Raw genomic sequence first — 18981 nt, forward strand, 5'->3', positions numbered from 1 at the left:
TTATGGTCAGATAATCTTATTCCTTCACATTCAGCGTTAAGCCCTAAACAATAATAACAACAAATTAAAAAACAGTTGTCACCTTTTTTAGTTTCTTTGATGTATTGTACAATTGTATGAGCCGACTTATTAGAAGTGTTTTTAACTTTAATTTGATTCACTTTAATTACTTGCTCCCATCGGTAGAAACCCAGCAGTAAGATGTGTCTTCTAGTGCTTGCTGAGCAATTTCCACAGAATGCATGGCCATCAAGGTGTTGACAAGAACCTCTGTGTTAGTACGTGCACGTGAAAATCTGACTTATTTTAACAAAACAGATGCACTCCTAAAAAGACCTAAAACAAACCAATGCAAAAACATACACACAGAATAGCGAGTGCAGATTAGAAAAGCCGAAACCCCGGACATGTTTGGTGATTTAAAAATCCCGGCCGGACGCATTTTTTAGGTCTCAAAAAGAGGACATGTCCGGGAAAAAGAGGACGTATGGTCACCCTATCTATAGATCTCTTTACCTGTAACAGCTTTTTTAAGACAATCGTTATGCTCCATGGTGTCTCTTTTCATTGACGGACTTTAGTATATCTGCATCACTAGGTCAGGAGCTGTCTGACAAGCTCATTAAACAGGCTAAAACAATAATACACACTGGACAAACAAGCAAAAGTGCTAAACGTTTGAGCTCTACTGTAACATAAATGTTTCACAGTGCTTTTTGGGAATTTATTACCATGTTTTACAGTTTTATATCCTCATCGTGTCCTATTTTTAAAAAAATTTTTCATGTTTTTATTAAGTGCAAGGTGATTCATAATGTAGTTTTTATCAGGAGATGCTTCAAACTATGCTTCGATTGTCAAAAATGTTAATGGAAATGTTTACATTTAAAAAAAAAAGTTAAATATTGATCAAATTTCTATTTCTATTTCTCCCACTTTTTTCCCCCAATTTTTCTCCCCTAATCTAGTCGTGTCCAATTACCCTGATTGCGTCCTCTATACTGATTCGACCCTCCACCGCTGACTGAGGATGCCTCCGGCACGTACAGTCAGTACAGACTGCATTTTCCACCTGCACGAGTCGAGTTCGTACACTTGACGGGCACTGTGTACGGAGGGCCACACCCCCATCAGCATTATTCCTCAGCCCTGTGCAGGCGCCATCAGTCAGCCAGCAGGGACCGCAGTTGCTTTCTTACCCTCTAACCCTGAACAACAGCCAGTCGTTTTTCATGCTGCCGCCCAGCCCAGTCGGAAAGGCAGAGCTGAGATTCGATACGATGTATTCGAAACTCCAACTCTGGTGCGCTAGCGTACTTTACCGCTGCGCCACCTGAGCGGCAAATATTGATCAAATTTAAACTAAAAGGGAAATTTCCTTCAAGGAAGTTAAAGCTGTTCAACTTGCAAAATATTATGGTGTGCCAGTTCACATCTTTATATAGATTTGTTGAAATTATGGTCTCACTTTGTTATAGAGTAACAATGATGATATCATTTCAACCACGACAAACCATGTCATTAAGTCAGTGCCCACCTACAATCATTTACTGCTAGTTTAGTGTAGAATGTAACATTTAGGAATAAACATTCCCATGGCTTAGACAGTCTTTCAGTGCGCATAATCAAGTCCTTACATTTCCAGTAGGCACCGAATAATCTATACCTGCCAACAAATCCAAACATATTAAAACAAAAAGTGAACTGAACCTAGTGACAATTATGGTGCTCATCTATGATTCCCCTACTTGTGTGCCAGTGTTGTGTGCCAGTTTATCACTATTGTGACAGTATTCAAACACCACACTCTATTCAGTACTAGACTAGTACTAGAATATTGTCTTACTCACCTATGTCTTGTAGTGTATTTAGCTCTCTATTTTTTATAGGTACATTGTACACAATTGTGCATATTTTAAAACAGCAACAAGAAGGTCGTTATTCTGATGAATATAGAAGATGGGAATAATTCATGGGAATAACACATTAGCCAAACTGACTAAATGGATGCCAGATACTCTTGAATATCTATGGACATGCATATCTTTTGTCAGGATAAAATCACAACCCTACACCTTCAGCATCCTCAGCTTCTAAAAACCTTAAAATGAAGGATTAATATCTGCTTGCTAATTCAAAACAATGTGAACATAATGATGCATATGCAAACTGGAAGAAATGAGAACTTAATTTTTGTATCTGGAAGGAAATGACTTCACCTGCTGGACGTAAACTTCAGGACGCCTCAAAACGGGTGTTAAATCCACAAGGGAAACTTTGAAACGGATGGGATTCCTGCATCTACTTTTAAGACTGAGCCAATTTTTTAATGCTTAAGATTGTTGCTGTGTTCAAAGACATTTGTAAAACCGGTGAAATGTACGATTTGCTTTACTCAGAACTGTACAGTAAGCTGAAGAAGGAGTAGTACACTTCACGACTGAGTGCTCCGCTTTGCTAACGTATGAATTTGTTCTGTTACCTCATCAAGATCCACTGTCACAATGGACATGCAGAGTGTGGATTGTTGGCACCACAGAAATGAACGTTTGCCTCGTCCTCATTCTCTACTGCAAGACAACCTGGACTAAACTTGACAAAGATTGAGAGACAGACACACAAAGGGATGCCAAACAAGAACCGGGTCTATATTACTGTATGTTGTACATAGTCCTTTATTCTACTTGTAATATTGAATATTATTTTAGAGTCACTGTGATGAGCCGGTACCAGCAGATTCTCATATATGAAGATTACATTATATCTTTGTCTTTATGTGAAGATGTACAGCCAGAATTTTTCTGTGTTACTTTCTTTTAAGGAAAAACTAATTTATCTATGATCTGTGACAGATAATACACCGATCAGCCATAACATTAAAACCACCTCCTGGTTTCTACACACACTGTCCATTTGATCAGCTCCACTTACCACATAGGAGCACTTTGTAAGAGTAGGTATTATTTAGGTGGTGGATCATTCTCAGCACTGCAGTGACACTGACATGGTGGTGGTGTGTTAGTGTGTGTTGTGCTGGTATGAGTGGATCAGACACAGCAGCGCTGCTGGAGTTTTTAAATACCATGTCCACTCACTGTCCACTCTATTAGACACTCCTACCTAGTTGGTCCACCTTGTACAGTAGACGTAAAGTCAAAGGCAATTGCTAATCTATTGCTGCTGTTTGAGTCGGTCATCTTCTAGACCTTCATCAGCGGTCACAGCACGCTGCCCACAGGGCGCTTTTTGGTTGGTGGACTATTCTCAGTCCAGCTGTGACAGTGAGGTGTTTAAAGCTCCATCAGCATTGCTGTGTCTGATCCACTCATACCAGCACAACACACACTAACACACCACCACCATGTCAGTGTCACTGCAGTGCTGAGAATGATTCACCTACTAAGGGGGCTAACTAAGCATGTAAAGAAACAGATGGACTACAGGTAGTAATTGTAGAACTACAAAGTGCTTCTATATGGTAAGTGGAGCTGATCAAATGGACAGCGAGTGTAGAAACAAGGAGGTGGTTTTAATGTTATGGTTGATCGGTGTATATAGGCTATTAATTCGATTAAATGCCAGACTGAATGTAATTCAGGCAATTTGATGCAAGCAGTGATAATTGGCCACATTTAAATATATATATTAAAAAAATCCTGTTCAGTTGTGTTGCATAGTTATAGAGAATTTAATGACTTATGAAGTATGGAAATGCACCAAGCAACTCCCACATGGTCTTCTTTATTTGTGTATGTATGTAAAAAATTTAATAACTTATTGATATTGCAAATGTGGATTTTATTGTTAGATGTCCTCTAGTTGGGGTGGGAAAGATAACTACTGAATGGGCAAGTATACAAATAACAATGTCTTTTTTTATAGAAGTTTTATTTTCTGAAATCAAGCATAATAATTATGAATCTGTCATGTTTTAGTACCAACAACAATATCAGCAGCAGTTATTATGAATGGAATTTATTCCTCTGGGTTTTGTGTGACTATGGGTTAACTAACACATTTTAAAGAAAGTTACAATAGAAGCTGAAAATTACTTTTTTTTTCGTATAAGATTTCATCGTCAGTTTTGTGTACCTTTCCATATGAGATGTTCTCATATCCTTACAAACAGCACCTTTTTTTATTTAAAGCTCTTGCTCATGCTGCATGTCACTCATGTTTTAACATGCCCTCATCTTCTTTTCCTGACTTTGTGAAATTGCTTCTCATCTCCGTCATGCTTATGATCAATGTGACTTGAGCTATTAAAAGTATTAAATCTACTGAAAGGATCCAGAGGAATGTTCTGACCCTTAATAGGAGCACCATTGTCCCAAAAGAAAACGACAAATTCAAACATAGATAATGCCATAGCTCTCCATGGCTCAGAGGCTAAAATGCATTTTTTATTTTGTCGTTTTAATAGAAGGGATGGAGATCGTGTCTTCCCTATCAATCACGGTGACACTAGCCTGTGATACATCGATCAGCCATAACATTAAAACCACCTCCTTGTTTCTACACTCACTGTCTATTTTATCAGCTCCACTTACCATATAGAAGCACTTTCTCTACATACCTTTTTAGCCTGCTTTCACCCTGTTCTTCAATGGTCAGGACCCCCACAGAGCAGGTATTATTTAGGTGGTGGATCATTCTCAACACTGCAGTGACACTGACATGGTGGTGAGTTTTTAAATACCGTGTCCACTCACTGTCCACTCTATTAGACACTTCTACCTAGTTGGTCCACCTTGTAGACGTAAAGTCAGAGACGATCGCTCATCTATTGCTGCTGTTTGAGTTACTCATCTTCTAGACCTTCATCAGTGGTCACAGGACGCTGTTGGCTGGATATATTTTTGGTTGGTGGACTATTTTCAGTCCAGCAGTGACAGTGAGGTGTTTAAAAACTCCATCAGCGCTGCTGTGTCTGATCCACTCATACCAGCACAACACACACTAACACACCACCACCATGTCAGTGTCACTGCAGTGCTGAGAATGATCCACCACCTAAATAATACCTGCTCTGTGGTGGTCTTGTGGGGGTCCTGACCATTGAAGAACAGCATGAAAGGGGGCTAACACAGCATGCAGAGAAACAGATAGACTACAGTCAGTAATTGTAGAACTACAAAAGGCTTTTATATGGTAAGTGGAGCTGAAAACATGGTGTAGAAACAAGGAGGTGGTTTTAATGTTATGGCTGATCGTGTATTTTATCCCCCACGTCTTTAAACTAGTGGTTGTTTTTATATAAAGCACTGAAGAGTTTATGGGTGCCAATTGTCAAAAAAAAAAAAAAAAAAACACATAGAAATGAGGAAACTGCAAGCTAATGCATGCTGAGTTGGCACTCTTCACCAATTGCACAAATCTAACCAATGATTTTGCAAAAGCTGGATAGGAAAAAGGAAGAATGTGTTACCATACCAGACTGGTAGATATTAGATATTATCTATATACGTAGGGACAATTCAGCTATTGGGTGGGCAAAATGTGGTAATTCTCTGACATTCTTGTCTTTTATTATTATGGTGTCAATAAGCACCTTCCAAAACTGGTAACTGTTCGTTGTATAGGGAGACTCAACTAGTAAGTGGAAATTAGCCATTATTAAATAAGAAAATAAAAGAAAATATGGTAAAATTTCCCTTACTTAAAATGAATGGTCATGCAGTTAGATAGTTTTGCAACCGGTTGTCTACTACACTAAACAATGTCAAGAAAAAAAAACATAGTCTTTTAGTTTATAGGAAATCTGGTCTGTTTTGGTAAATGGTTTACATTATATTGTTTCTTACATGTCCAGACTTCTTTACAGTCTGAACTGCTTCATTTATTGGTGGTTTACTGGTCAGCAATGGGATTAAAGACTCCCCAATGAACCCCCAACTCCACCTAACCAACATTGCTTACAAATAGTTACTGTAAAAATGACACTGCTGTGAGGAAAAAAACAATACAACGATGATGACATGAAATAATACCAGAGTTACCCTAGATGCTGCAATTCTGAGATGGAAAACCCTAAAGAACTAGGTAGTCCGGACGGCAAAGAAAGAAGTAAACACTCCAATATTTTGCAGGTCGTCCTGTAACAGCTTGAGCCGGTGGAGTTAAAATTCCGCCCCATGCGTCTTGAAAAACAGCCAAATGTGACCGTTCCCTTTAAGATGTTGTTGGGAATTCACCAGGGAAAACTGGCCAGAGAAAGTTGATAAGGGTGTGTTAAAAACAGTACTGGAATGCTGGCATGTTTTTGGTAAAACAGCTCTTCTGTTTTAATGCACTTTAAGGATCTCTGACTTCCTCAAAGTAAAACTTTCTGCAATTTGTCCTAATAAAATCTAAGGCATTTCAGTTAGACTCCTGGTAAAGGGGCAAATTTGGTGCTCTCGGATCTTTCAGTAAAGTAACAGTGACACAGATTTGGTGTAGGTATGAGACTGCATAATGTGAATGCTTTGGTTATAAAGCTGTCATAAGTCCTTTATGGATTAAAACTGCACTTGCTTTTTTGTTTTTATTATTTTACATGCTTTATCTTTTTTATATTTTGCCTTTATATTAGTTTTCCATTGTTAATTTGATGTCTTTGTATCTTGCCATATTCAATAACTTGTGCTGTAACGTGTGTTCAGTAATAGACGTTTAATAGTAGACATGCAATTCAGTTTGAAATGAACTAACTAGCTCTTTCTGTTTGACCGAAAAGGCTTTGAACCACATACATTTGAAATCTGTATTATAACACACTTGTACCCTCACTCACATCTGCACTATGCATACTGGCCTGTGGTCTGCACAGGGGTTTGTTACAGGACCAAAGGCAATGGAATGTCCAAACAATACTCACAAAGTGAAGGTCAGTGTTTCAGCTGTGCTAGCCCTGTGTTTCTTTAACCGCATGTGTGGAATAGGCTAAGGACTGAGTGGTGTTCAGAACTGTGAACTTGGAAGGATACTGGCAATAAGAATTAAACTAAACTTGTATCTGTATAAAACACACAGACTGGACTCTAGTTTTTTTTCTCTTTTTTGATGTGTGTAGCATGATGTTTATGGATTAATTGAATTTATTTATGCATTTTCTCACATTATCTCCCAATTTAGCGTAGTCAATTTGGTATATTGCTGCTCACGCCTCCTACGACCCATGTGCAGCCCTTAGCGGAACCCATGCCTTCTGTACAGGCGCCTCTCTATCTGCTAATCAGAGGCCTTACACAGTGTTTGAAGGCCCCACCCACATAGTCCGGCACTGCCAATAATGCCTGCTAGATGGCGCCCAGCCGACCGGTGGCAATGGCGTGTTTGAAGACCCCACCCACATAGTCCAGCACTGCCAATTATGCCTCTCTATCTGCTAATCAGGGTCCTTACACAGTGTTTGAAGACCCCACCCACATAGTCCAGCACTGCCAATAATGCCCGCCCAGATGGCGCCCAGCCGACCGGTGGCAACGCAGAGTTTCGAACCAAGGAGTTCCGAATCTCGGCGCTGGTGTGCTAGCGGAATATGGGCGCCTGAAGATTACATTTTTGTTTAGGTTCAAGTTGAATCTCTATGCATCTGTAAAGGCTTTAGCACTCAAATTGTCATCTGAGAGGAAGGGGTATGCTGATAGTATGCCAAACTACACAGTATATAACTATACGTATGTAGGCACCTGACCATGTGCTTGTTGGACAACTCATTCCATTAACATTAATATGGATCCCACTCCCTTCTCTGGCCAGCTATAACATCTAGATGCATTTGACCTACCAATTGTACCTAGGTGTTTGGTGGCTAAAATAAGGGCTTAGTGCTGGCCAGTCAGATTGTCCACTACAAACTCGGAAAACCATTTTATTATGGAACTTACTTTGTACAGTGGATTCAGAAAGGATTCATACCTCTTGACTTTTTGCTCACTTGGGCAGTTTATCCCATTCTTAACTGTAGATTCTCTCAAGCTATGTCAGATTGAATAACAGGGACCTCTTCAGGTCTCTCTACAGGTGATGAGAGTGTTGTTTTGGATGTATGTTTTAGGTTATTGTCATAAAAAAGCTAAACTGTTGCCACAGTTTGAGTTTGTGTGCATTTGGAGGAGGCTTTCTTTAAGTATTGTCCTGTATTTGGCTGCATTCATCTGTCTCTCAATTCACACCAGTCCCTGTCTGACTGGAGGATTCTTTCTTACCTTCCTGACCAATGCCCCTCTTGTACAGCTATTTGGTAACCCAATTTGGCTGGACAGCCAATTCATCAGTATATTCAGAGTAGTATCAACCTCATTCTGTTTTAAAACGATTGAGGTCACTGTGGTTCTTTGAACAATCGAAGCCTCAGATATTGTTTCATATCCATGCTCTGATCTATGCCTCGCCACAAATTGATTTGCAGAGATCCACAGACAGTTCCTTGGACTTCATGGCTGGTTCGGCTTTAAACCATACATAGAGCAGTGGTCTCTTTGCCAATGTCAGGGAAAAACCCTTATGTTGAGAGGAGAAGCTGTGGCTTTTTCACATGGCTGCAAGCAAGGCACCGGTGCTCATACAGATGAAATTGTTGCTGCTCACGATCGTGATCAGACTGTGTGATGAACCACAATCCTTTTCCTTTGAGGACAACAGACTGTTGCACAGCAACACACTCATACACAGACCAAACCATGCTCTTAAATTGAGCTATTAAATGACCTAGTTGTGCACCTATGTAAATCCCAACTGTGATCTGACTCTCTAAACGACCTGGGTTTCTGGTAAATGATGCCCAGCGTTATACTTGATGATCTCCTCCTACTTATGATGCCATGTGTCATCAGATACATATTATCCAGTTGCAAATAAAGTAATGGTTTAGTTATGTAATTCTCAGTGAATCAGTAAACAGGAATCTGTATTTACCCAATTATACACAAGACCCAGTGTGACCTGAAGATTGGTAAACAAACTTGACAGATTTACTGCTGCAACTCAAACACACATACGCACATGGATATACAGTGCTATTTTAATCTATTTTTGCCACATACATTTACCAGACATTTAAACTAAATTCAGTATAGAAGAATGTCTAACATATGTAATGTCAGGTGTCTCATTGACCATGCTGTGTACTGTACATGTAAATGATCATTTTTTAGATTTAAAAGAGGTTTACAGTTCAGTAAGGCAGCGGGTGGTTTCATGCTCACGCGATCCAGTACGCAGGTGATGTGTGGCATATGTTTTCTAAGCCATTTTCCATCCATCTTGTCCTTGAGCCAGTTACAAACAAGGACAGCCAAACAAGCTAGCTGGATTATTTCAGAGTGAGAGCTTTGCTAAACAGTTTGTACCCTAAGGAGCACTTATCATTGTGGTTATGACACCTATGGATGGCTGATGACAATAATACTCTGGCTTTTGTCTTTATTTGGCTTGGCTCCAGGAACGCATGGAAAAAGGTTGCTCGGTGGCTTACAGGGGCTTGAACTTTGCTGTGTTCTGTAAACATAAGTCAGCACAAAACAAGACAATTTGCACATTGATAGTTTCATTGTGTGGGGGAACTGTCAGGGCCCCCACTATTATTCTAAAAATAATAGAATATATATAATAGTATATAATAATATAGTAGGTGTTCAGTTCTAATTGTATCTAATCAATCAAAATAGTTCTAAATCTAATCAAAAACATCCTTCATACCTGCCTATATCTGTTTTTAAACAGTTTTTAATTATTATTATTTACTGATTTTATGGCGCTCTGTAACAGAATACAGTACAATGATTTTTCTCTTCATGTCTCCAAGACACGTTTTTTGAAACCTCTAGTTAAAACTTAGGTTTAGCCATTATACGCCCCCCCTGGAGCCAACAAGGTTAAGGGTCTTGCTCAAATTCCCAACTATGGCTGCTTGGTGGAGCCAGGATTGGATTTCTCAAACTGTTTTTAAACTATTATTATTATTTACTGTTTTTTTATTGGGCGGCACAGTGGCTCGGTGGGTAGCACTGTCGCCTCACAGCAAGAAGGTCCTGGGTTTGATCACCAGGTGGGGCGGTCCGGGTCCTTTCTGTGCGGAGTTTGCTCCGGTTTCCTCCCACAGCCCAAAAACATGCAGCCAGGCTAATTAGAGACGCTGAATTGTCCTATAGGTACCGAGCCACTAGGATGCATAAACCAGTGCAGCGTAGTGCCGGTCCCAAGCCTGGATAAATAGAGAGGGTTGTGTCAGGAAGGGCATCTGGCGTAAAAACTGTGATAAATTAATAATGCGGATCACGATCTGCCGGTGACCCCTAATGGGAGCAGCCGAGGAAATAGATAGATTTACTGATTTTTGTTATTATTTACTCTGTAATAGACTGGCGACCTGTCCTAAGTGTTTCCAACCTTTTGCCCAGTGAATCGGACCCACCACGACCCTTAATACGATAAAGCCGTGGTAAAACAGACAATGATTGCCTAAAAGTCTGGCTAATTTCTGACAGTGTTGCATCCACAAATCAGACTTTTCTGCACATTTCTTGTACAGGGGTTCAGATGGCAACTTAAAATTCTTATCTTTAGAATCTCATAGAACCACATCATTTAAACTGGATTAAAAGGGAGTGAACAGGGTGATGTGTGTGCGATTAGTGGACTGTAAAGTTATTATATAATTAAATATATATAATAATAAGTGTTCAGTACTAATTTTATCTATTAATTTGACAATCAACATTTAAACAAATACAATTCTAAGCAAGTAATACCTGCTTATTTAATTTGTTCAGTTTTTAAATCATTACTTACTGATTTAATGCCGCTCTGTAATGGACTGGCGACCTGTCCTAAGTGTTTCCAACCTTTTGCCCAGTGAATTGGACCCACCGTGACCCTTAATTCAATAAAGCCGTGGTAAAACAGACAATGATTGCCTAAAAGTCTGGCTAATTTCTGACAGTGTTGCATCCACAAACCAGACTTTTCTGCACATTTCTTGTACAGGGGTTCAAGTGGCAACTCAAAAACTGATCTGAAAGATGCTGTCACATCTAGCTGTAATGCCAGTGGACAGGAAACATTCTAATGGTTGAGATAAGCACAGATATGATACAGTATATTCTTATTTTTAAAACCTCATAGAACCACATTATTTAAACTGGATTAAACATGAGTGAACAGGGTGATCTGTGTGTGATTAGTGGACTGTAAAGTTATTATACTGTATAATTAAATATATATAATAATAAGTGTTCAGTTCTAATTGTATCTATTAATTTGACAATCAATATTTGAACAAATACAATTCTAAGCAAGTAATACCTGCCTATTCAATTTGTTCAGTTTTTAAATCATTACTTACTGATTTAATGCTGCTCTGTAATGGACTGGCGACCTGTCCTGGGTGTTTTTAATTCAATAAAGTTGTGGTAAAACAGACAATGATTGCCTAAAAGGCTAATTGCATTAGTGTTGCATTGACAAACCAGACTTTTCTGCACTTTTCTTGTACAGGGGTTAAAGTGGCAACACTGGCAACAGCCTAGTGAGTAGGGCTTTGTTCTATCAACTAAAAGGTTGAGAGTTTGACTCCCAGCTTTGCCATGCAGCCACTGTTGGGCCCTTGAGCAAAGCCCTTAACCCTCTCTGTTCCAGGGGCGCCATATGATGGCTGACCCTGCGCTCGCATATCCCAGCTTCCAAACAAGCTGGGATATGCAAAGAAAGAATTTCAATACCATACACCTGTATATGTACATACAGTATATATGACAAATAAAGGTGTTCTTCTAAAAACTGATCTGAGAAATACTGTCACATCTAGCTGTAATTCCACTGCACTGATGGTTTAGATGGTAAAGCACACTGCACATATATGTTCTACTTTTAAAACATCATAGAACCACATTATTTAAACTGGATTGAACAGGTGTGAACAGGGATGATCTGGGTGTGATTGGTGGACTGTAAAGTGCAGCCTGTCGCCCCCTAGTGGGAGAGTTCATTCCTACAGTGCGAGTGGGAGTGGTGAGCGTGTAAGAAACTGAGAGTGATAGGGACGAGAGAGAGAGAGAGAGAGAGAGAGAGTGTTTCTGGGAGACTGTTTCTCAGCAGCAGCTAGTAAAGCATGTGAGAAAATCCTCGACTCATGCTCGATGAAACGCTGGATACGGAACCGTTAGCTCCGGGCGCTATGAAGATGCAGCCGAACACTTTCTCAGACCCGAGCTTGAGCGCGAACAGGCTGTAGGAACCGCCGAAAAGTTTGACTCAGTCGTGGGAGAAGAAGCAGGAGCTGGACACGGTGATTATGTGCTAAACACGGGGACGGAATGGAGTCGGTAACGGGGAGCAGCGGGAGCCGCGGTGGCCGGAGGCGGCGTCTCTTCAGGCGGCTGTGCTGCGCTGGAATCGGGCTGCTCGCGCTCGCCTGTCTCGCGCACCTTCAGCACCTTTCAGGTAACACACACACACACAATTCACTTTAAAACTTACAATATATAACCACCCTTCCTAATTATTCAGGTGCTTTAGTCTCTCCCATGTCATTTTAGCTTGTTTTATACTGTCAGTGGATGTTGTATGTATGTAACAAGTTGTCTGATGTAGGAACCGATAAAGTATCTGTCTGTCTGTCTGTCTGTCTATCTATCTATCTATCTATCTATCTATCTATCTATCTATCTATCTATCTATCTATCTATCTATCTATCTATCTAACTGTCTGTCCGTGTATCTATCTTTCTGTCAATCTGTCTGTCTAGCCATCTATCTATCTGTCTGTCTATCTATCTGTCTATCTATTTGTCTGTCTGTCTAACTGTCTGTCTGTCTGTCTGTCTGTCTATCTGTCTGTTTCTATATCTGTCTGTCTGTCTGTCTGTCTGTCTGTCTGTGTGTCTGTCTATCTATCTATCTATCTATCTATCTATCTATCTATCTATCTATCTATCTATCGATTTGTCTTTCTATCTGTCTGTCTGTCTGTCTGTCTGTCTGTCTGTCTGTCTGTCTATCTAACTGTCTGTCTGTCCGTGTATCTATCTTTCTGTCAATCTGTCTGTCTAGCCATCTATCTGTCTGTCTGTCTATCTATCTGTCTATCTATTTGTCTGTCTGTCTAACTGTCTGTCTGTCTGTCTGTCTGTCTGTCTGTCTGTCTGTTTCTATATCTATCTATCCTATCTATCTATCCTATCTATCTGTCTGTCTGTCTGTCTGTCTGTCTGTCTGTCTGTCTGTCTATCTATCTATCTATCTATCCATCTACCGATTTGTCTTTCTATCTGTCTGTCTGTCTGTCTGTCTATCTATCTATCTAACTGTCTGTCTGTCCGTGTATCTATCTTTCTGTCAATCTGTCTGTCTAGCCATCTATCTATCTGTCTGTCTGTCTATCTATCTGTCTATCTATTTGTCTGTCTGTCTAACTGTCTGTCTGTCTGTCTGTCTGTCTATCTGTCTGTTTCTATATCTATCTATCTAACTGTCTGTCTGTCTGTCTGTCTATCTATCTATCTATCTATCTATCTATCTATCTATCTATCTATCTATCTATCTATCTATCTATCTATCTATCGATTTGTCTCTCTATCTATCTGTCTGTCTGTCTATATATCTATATATCTGTCTGTCTGTCTGTTTATCTGCCTGTCTATCTGTCTGTCTGTCTATATATCTATATATCTGTCTCACAGCAAGAATGTCCTGGGTTCGATCCCCAGGCGGGGCGGTCCGGGTCCTTTCTGTGTGGAGTTTGCATGTTCTCCCCGTGTCTGTGTGGGTTTCCTCCCACAGTCCAATAACATGCAGTCAGGTTAACTGGAGACACTGAATTGCCCTATAGATGAATGGGTGTGTGTGTGTGTGTATGTGTGTCTGCCCTGTGATGGACTGGTGCCCCGTCCAGGGTGTTATTGTGTGCCTTGCGCCCATTGAAAAGCTAGGATAGGCCCTAGCACCCCCTGTGACCCTAGTGTTCCTGGTTTAATCATAATCATGGTTTAACAAGTTTTGTATGAAGGAGCTTAATGAAACACCTTTGGGATAAATTGGGAAGCCGACTGTAAGCAAGGGCTTCTTGTCCATCATGAATACATAAATGCCTGGCTTTACAAATGCTCTTTAGAATACAAGTGCACAAATCCCCACAGACACAGCCCTAAAATATTGTCGGAATTCCTCCCACAATCTCATGGCCAGGTGTCCACATACTTCTGGCTTGTATGCATATAGCTTTTGCATTGCATTTTTACAGCAGCCGGTTGGATTTTTGCTCTGCTTACAATATGTAACACATATTTAAAAACCTTCTATAATGTAGTATTAATTTATTCATACATTTATTTGTTTTCACTAACAGTGTCAGTCTGGTCAGGGTCGCTGTGGGCTAGGTGCCATCTGAGTACACAAGCTTATCAAGCTTAAGTGCCAGGGGAGGTGAGAAGAAGCTGCAGAAAATCCACACAGACATGGGTAGACTTCTCACAGTCGTTGACTGGAGGAGATGATCGAACCCGTGTTTTCAGGACCCATGCTACTGTACAGCACCCACAGTGCATGGTGGCACAGGTGGTAGAGTGGATACCACTCAGCAGCATTGGTTCTGTGGACCTGGGTTTGATCCTGGATTGGCTGCTGTAAATCACTCCATAAGTCCATAAGCAAATTTAGTAAGTGAATGGAAAGGGCAGTAATGGAAAGGTCGCTGGTTCAAACCCCACCAGTGCCAGGTTGCCAATTGAGCAAGGCCCTTAACCCTCAATTGCTTTGACTGTATACTGTCACAGTACTGTAAGTTGCCTTGGATAAAAGCGTCTGCTAAATACAGTAATTCAAAGCCACGTCCAAGCTGTGGTTTGGAAGGTGCCCAACCCACATTGACCCTGACCAGGATGAAGCAGATATTGTAAATAAATAAATAAATAAATAAATGTCACAGCATTCTAATTTTCCCTGAAGGTGTTTAGTGGGGTAAAGGTCACCCAACTCATCCAACCACGTGTATATGGACTTAGCGTCGTGCACAGAGTAACAATCATGCTGGAACAGGAACAAGCCTTCCCCAAACTGTTGTGAGTGGAATACACAATTAGATGCTTCATGAACTCTATGGTTTCCAAATAGCGTTACACATGTCTCATGTCTTGGACACCTTCACCCACGTTTGATCCATCAGTGTTCAGGCAAAATGATTCTCTTTAAATAGATTTGGCAACCCTAATATTTGGCAAAAAGTAATGTTAATGAACGTTAATTAAATATACAGTATAAAAGAGTGGTAAATTATCTTAAACGAATATTTCTTATGCTTGTCAGGGTTTCGGCAGGTCCAGTACACCATAAAAAACTTTGCAAGTTCATGGTCAGGCGTCCACATACTTTTGGCCCCACACTGAATTGGTGTCCTGTCCAGAATGTGTTACCTCATTGCCATACACCGATCAACTATAACATTAAAACCACCACTCACTGTCCATTTTATCAGCTCCACTTACCATATAGAGGCACTTTGTAGTTCTACAATTACTGACTGTAGTCCATCTGTTTCTCTGCATGCTTTGTTAGCCACCTTTCATGCTGTTCTTCAATGGTCAGGACTCTCCCAGGACCACTACAGAGCAGGTATTATTTAGGTGGTGGATCATTCTCAGCACTGACATGGTGGTGGTGTGTTAGTGTGTGTTGTGCTGGTATGAGTGGGTCAGACACAGCAGCGCTGCTGGAGTTTTTAAATACCGTGTCCACTCTATTAGACACTCCTACCTAGTTGGTCCACCCTGTAGATGTAAAGTCAGAGACGATCGCTCATCTATTGCTGCTGTTTGAGTTGGTCATCTTCTAGACCTTCATCAGTGGTCATAGGATGCTGCACACGGGGCGCTGTTGGCTGGATATTTTTGGTTGGTGGACTATTCTCAGTCCAGCAGTGACAGTGAGGTGTTTAAAAACTCCATCAGCGCTGCTGTGTCTGATCCACTCATTCCAGCACAACACACACTAACACACCACCGCCATGTTTAAGGTTATGGCTGATCAGTGTAAGTCACAGAAATATTACATCAAACACCAATGAAATCAACCCTGGTTGGTCGAAGGGATTAGGGCGTGTGCGGACTCCGCAGAGCGAATCATGTTCACCCAGCTCCCGCAGGTAGGCCTGTCCATGATCAGCCCTTGTTAATTAGGGATCCTACAAAGGACCCTCAACAATAAAGCCGCATGTGATCCGTTTATCCGTTTGATTAGAGCGCGGAGCTGCAAAAAATTCAAAGGAGGGAATTAGGGGTGTGTCGGCTATAAAAAGAGGGAAGACAGAAAGCAGAGCTGTGTTCAGATGAAAGAGCTGTGACTGATGGGTTGTGTGACACAGAACATTCACTATATGAATATTAATAAAGCTTACGGAGGTTGTATCTCAGTGGTTAGGGTACTGCACTAGCAATCCGATAGTCACAGTTTCACACCTGAGGTCATCAGATGTCATATATTTAATAACCTGTATTTATTTAAAAGTTATATAATCATTCATTTTTATTAACTTCTTTATCCTGGTCACATTGAAACCAATGTACATAGAGATACACTGATCAGCCATAACATTAAAACCACCTCCTTGTTTCTACACTCACTGTCCACTTTATCAGCTCCACTTACCATATAGAAGCACTTTGTAGTTCTACAATTACTAACTGTAGTCCATCTGTTTCTCTGCATGCTTTGTTATCCCCCTTTCATGCTGTTCTTCAATGGTCAGGACTGTATTATTTAGGTGGCGTGTTAGTGTGTGTTGTGCTGGTATGAGTGGATCAGACACAGCAATGCCGATGGCGCTTTCAAACACCTCAATGTCACTGCTGGACTGAGAATAGTCCACCAACCAAAATTATTCAGCCAACAGCGCCCCGCGGGCAGCGTCCTGTGACCACCGATGAAGGTCTAGAAGACGACCGACTCAAACAGCAGCAATAGATGAGCGATCGTCTCTGACTTTACATCTACAAGGTGGACCAACTAGGTAGGAGTGTCTAATAGAGTGGACAGTGAGTGGACACGGTGTTTAAAAACTCATACCAGCACCATGTCAGTGTGCTGAGAATCATCCACCATATAAATAATACCTGCTCTGTAGTGGTCCTGTGGGGGTCCTGACCATTGAAGAACAGGGTAAAAGCAGGCCAAAAAAGCATGCAGAGAAACAGATGGACTAGAGTCAGTAATTGTAGAACTACTAAGTGCTTCTATATGGGAAGTGGAGCTGATAAAATGGACAGTGAATGTAGAAACAAGGAGGTGGTTTTAATGTTATGGCTGATCAGTGTATACATGTTCAAACCATATTTCCGAACCCTGGACAGGACGCAAATCCATCCAAACTGCCTCCCTATGTCTCTTTAGACACTCAGCCAGCCAAAAGCACCACTAAGATTCAAATAAAGGGGCAAATTGTAGCCTAGTGGTTAAGGTACTGGACTAGTAATCAGAAGGTTGCTGGTTTAAGCCCCACAACTACCAGGTTTCTGCTGTTGGGCCCTTGATCAACCCTCAGTTGCACAGACTGTAACTGTAATGTAAGTCACTTTGGATAAAGGCGTAAATGTAAACCCAGATTTCAGCAGCCGTGGGCTGGCGTAATAGACAACTGTGCCACCTGAACATGTTTAATCCGAGTAATCAAGCTGTTTTTTAATATGATCGCTTGTTTAAACAATACTGTTTTATGTTACATCGTCGTTAGTATTGAATCATTCTTTACCATCCTGTTATTGGTGGATGTTTGCATTATTGTAGGACCATGATCTATACTGACGACCAAAGGAAATCTTTCACATTGAGCGTTTTTGTCGGTGACAGCAAATCATTTTCCTTGATTATCGCAGACTGTAAAGCTGGTTTAGAGCAGGGCAAAAGGTCTCGAGGAGGGACGAAGGGTGCATGCACATTAATGATCTGATTACGCTCAGCTTCTGGTATTAACCTGATTACAGAGCATGTAGACAGCATACTTCAAATATCTTACTCTAACTAGGACAAGATTCTGATTATTTGTAATTACAATAAAATACCTGGATTCCAGCCCAGTAATCAGGTTATTCTTCTCGTAGGTACGGGCAATCTGATATATATCGATTTTTGGACGTTTGAACAACAAAGGCTTCAGAATAGGCTCATTACTGCCGAATAACCTTAAAGTAATTGAGGTCTAAATGAAATACACAATTACTTTTAATATTGTTGAATAAATGCAACGATTACAGAACAGTAGAACTGCTCTGTAATAAAATTAGCTGATTATGATGTCTGCCTTTGTCTTTACTCTACCCATGATTCGATGCAATTCACGATACTGGGTTCATGATACGATTTTTTCCTGATTTTTTAAACAAACTGAAATTGAAGACAAATTATGACAATGTTTCCTTTTATTATTTCCCTTTTAAAATAAAATACAGTACTGTATTTGTGCTTATCTTTTATTTATCTAAATAATGAATGTCCTTTTATGTCTTTAGGTACAAACTATGCAAGCTATGCTGCACATTTCCCTTTTTGTGTAAAAAAAACTTAAATGAGATTTTAAATCGCACATTAAATAAATAAATGAATAATACAAATAAAGAAAGTTTCCTCACATAAACAAATTTGGCTGGAAAATTCAGAACCTGGCAACCATATAGGGACGTCAACCAGGCGAGGTGAACATCGATTCATTATACATGTAAACGGATTTGAATCGTTACACTTGTGAATTGATTTTTAACTGTCTTGTGGTGCATCGTTACGTCCTTACTCACTACTGATATTAAATGTTATTAAATATGCTAAAAATATTGCATATCAGCACTAGTTGGTCAACAAAAAGCATATACACCGACAAGGCATAACGTCATGACCACTGACAGGTGAAGTGAATAACACTGATTATCTCTTCATCACGGCACCTGTTAGTGGGTGGGATAAATTATATTAGGCAGCAAGTGAACATTTTATACTCAAAGTTGATGTGTTAGAAGC

General features: G+C 40.3%; 1 protein-coding gene across 1 annotated transcript in view; it reads left to right on the forward strand.

Annotated features, from left to right (window-relative positions):
- Nucleotides 1–12112: 12112 nt before the first annotated feature.
- LOC134303133 (sodium/potassium/calcium exchanger 3) overlaps nucleotides 12113–18981 on the forward strand; it is a 46023-nt gene continuing 39154 nt past the window's right edge. Inside the window, exon 1 of the mRNA XM_062988440.1 lies at nucleotides 12113–12426. Within this exon, the coding sequence (XP_062844510.1) occupies nucleotides 12300–12426 (127 nt within the window). The 5' untranslated portion in view covers nucleotides 12113–12299. The remainder of the gene's footprint in view (nucleotides 12427–18981) is intronic.

This window comes from Trichomycterus rosablanca, chromosome 26, assembly GCF_030014385.1.
Source record: "Trichomycterus rosablanca isolate fTriRos1 chromosome 26, fTriRos1.hap1, whole genome shotgun sequence".
Classification (NCBI taxonomy): Eukaryota; Metazoa; Chordata; class Actinopteri; order Siluriformes; family Trichomycteridae; genus Trichomycterus; species Trichomycterus rosablanca.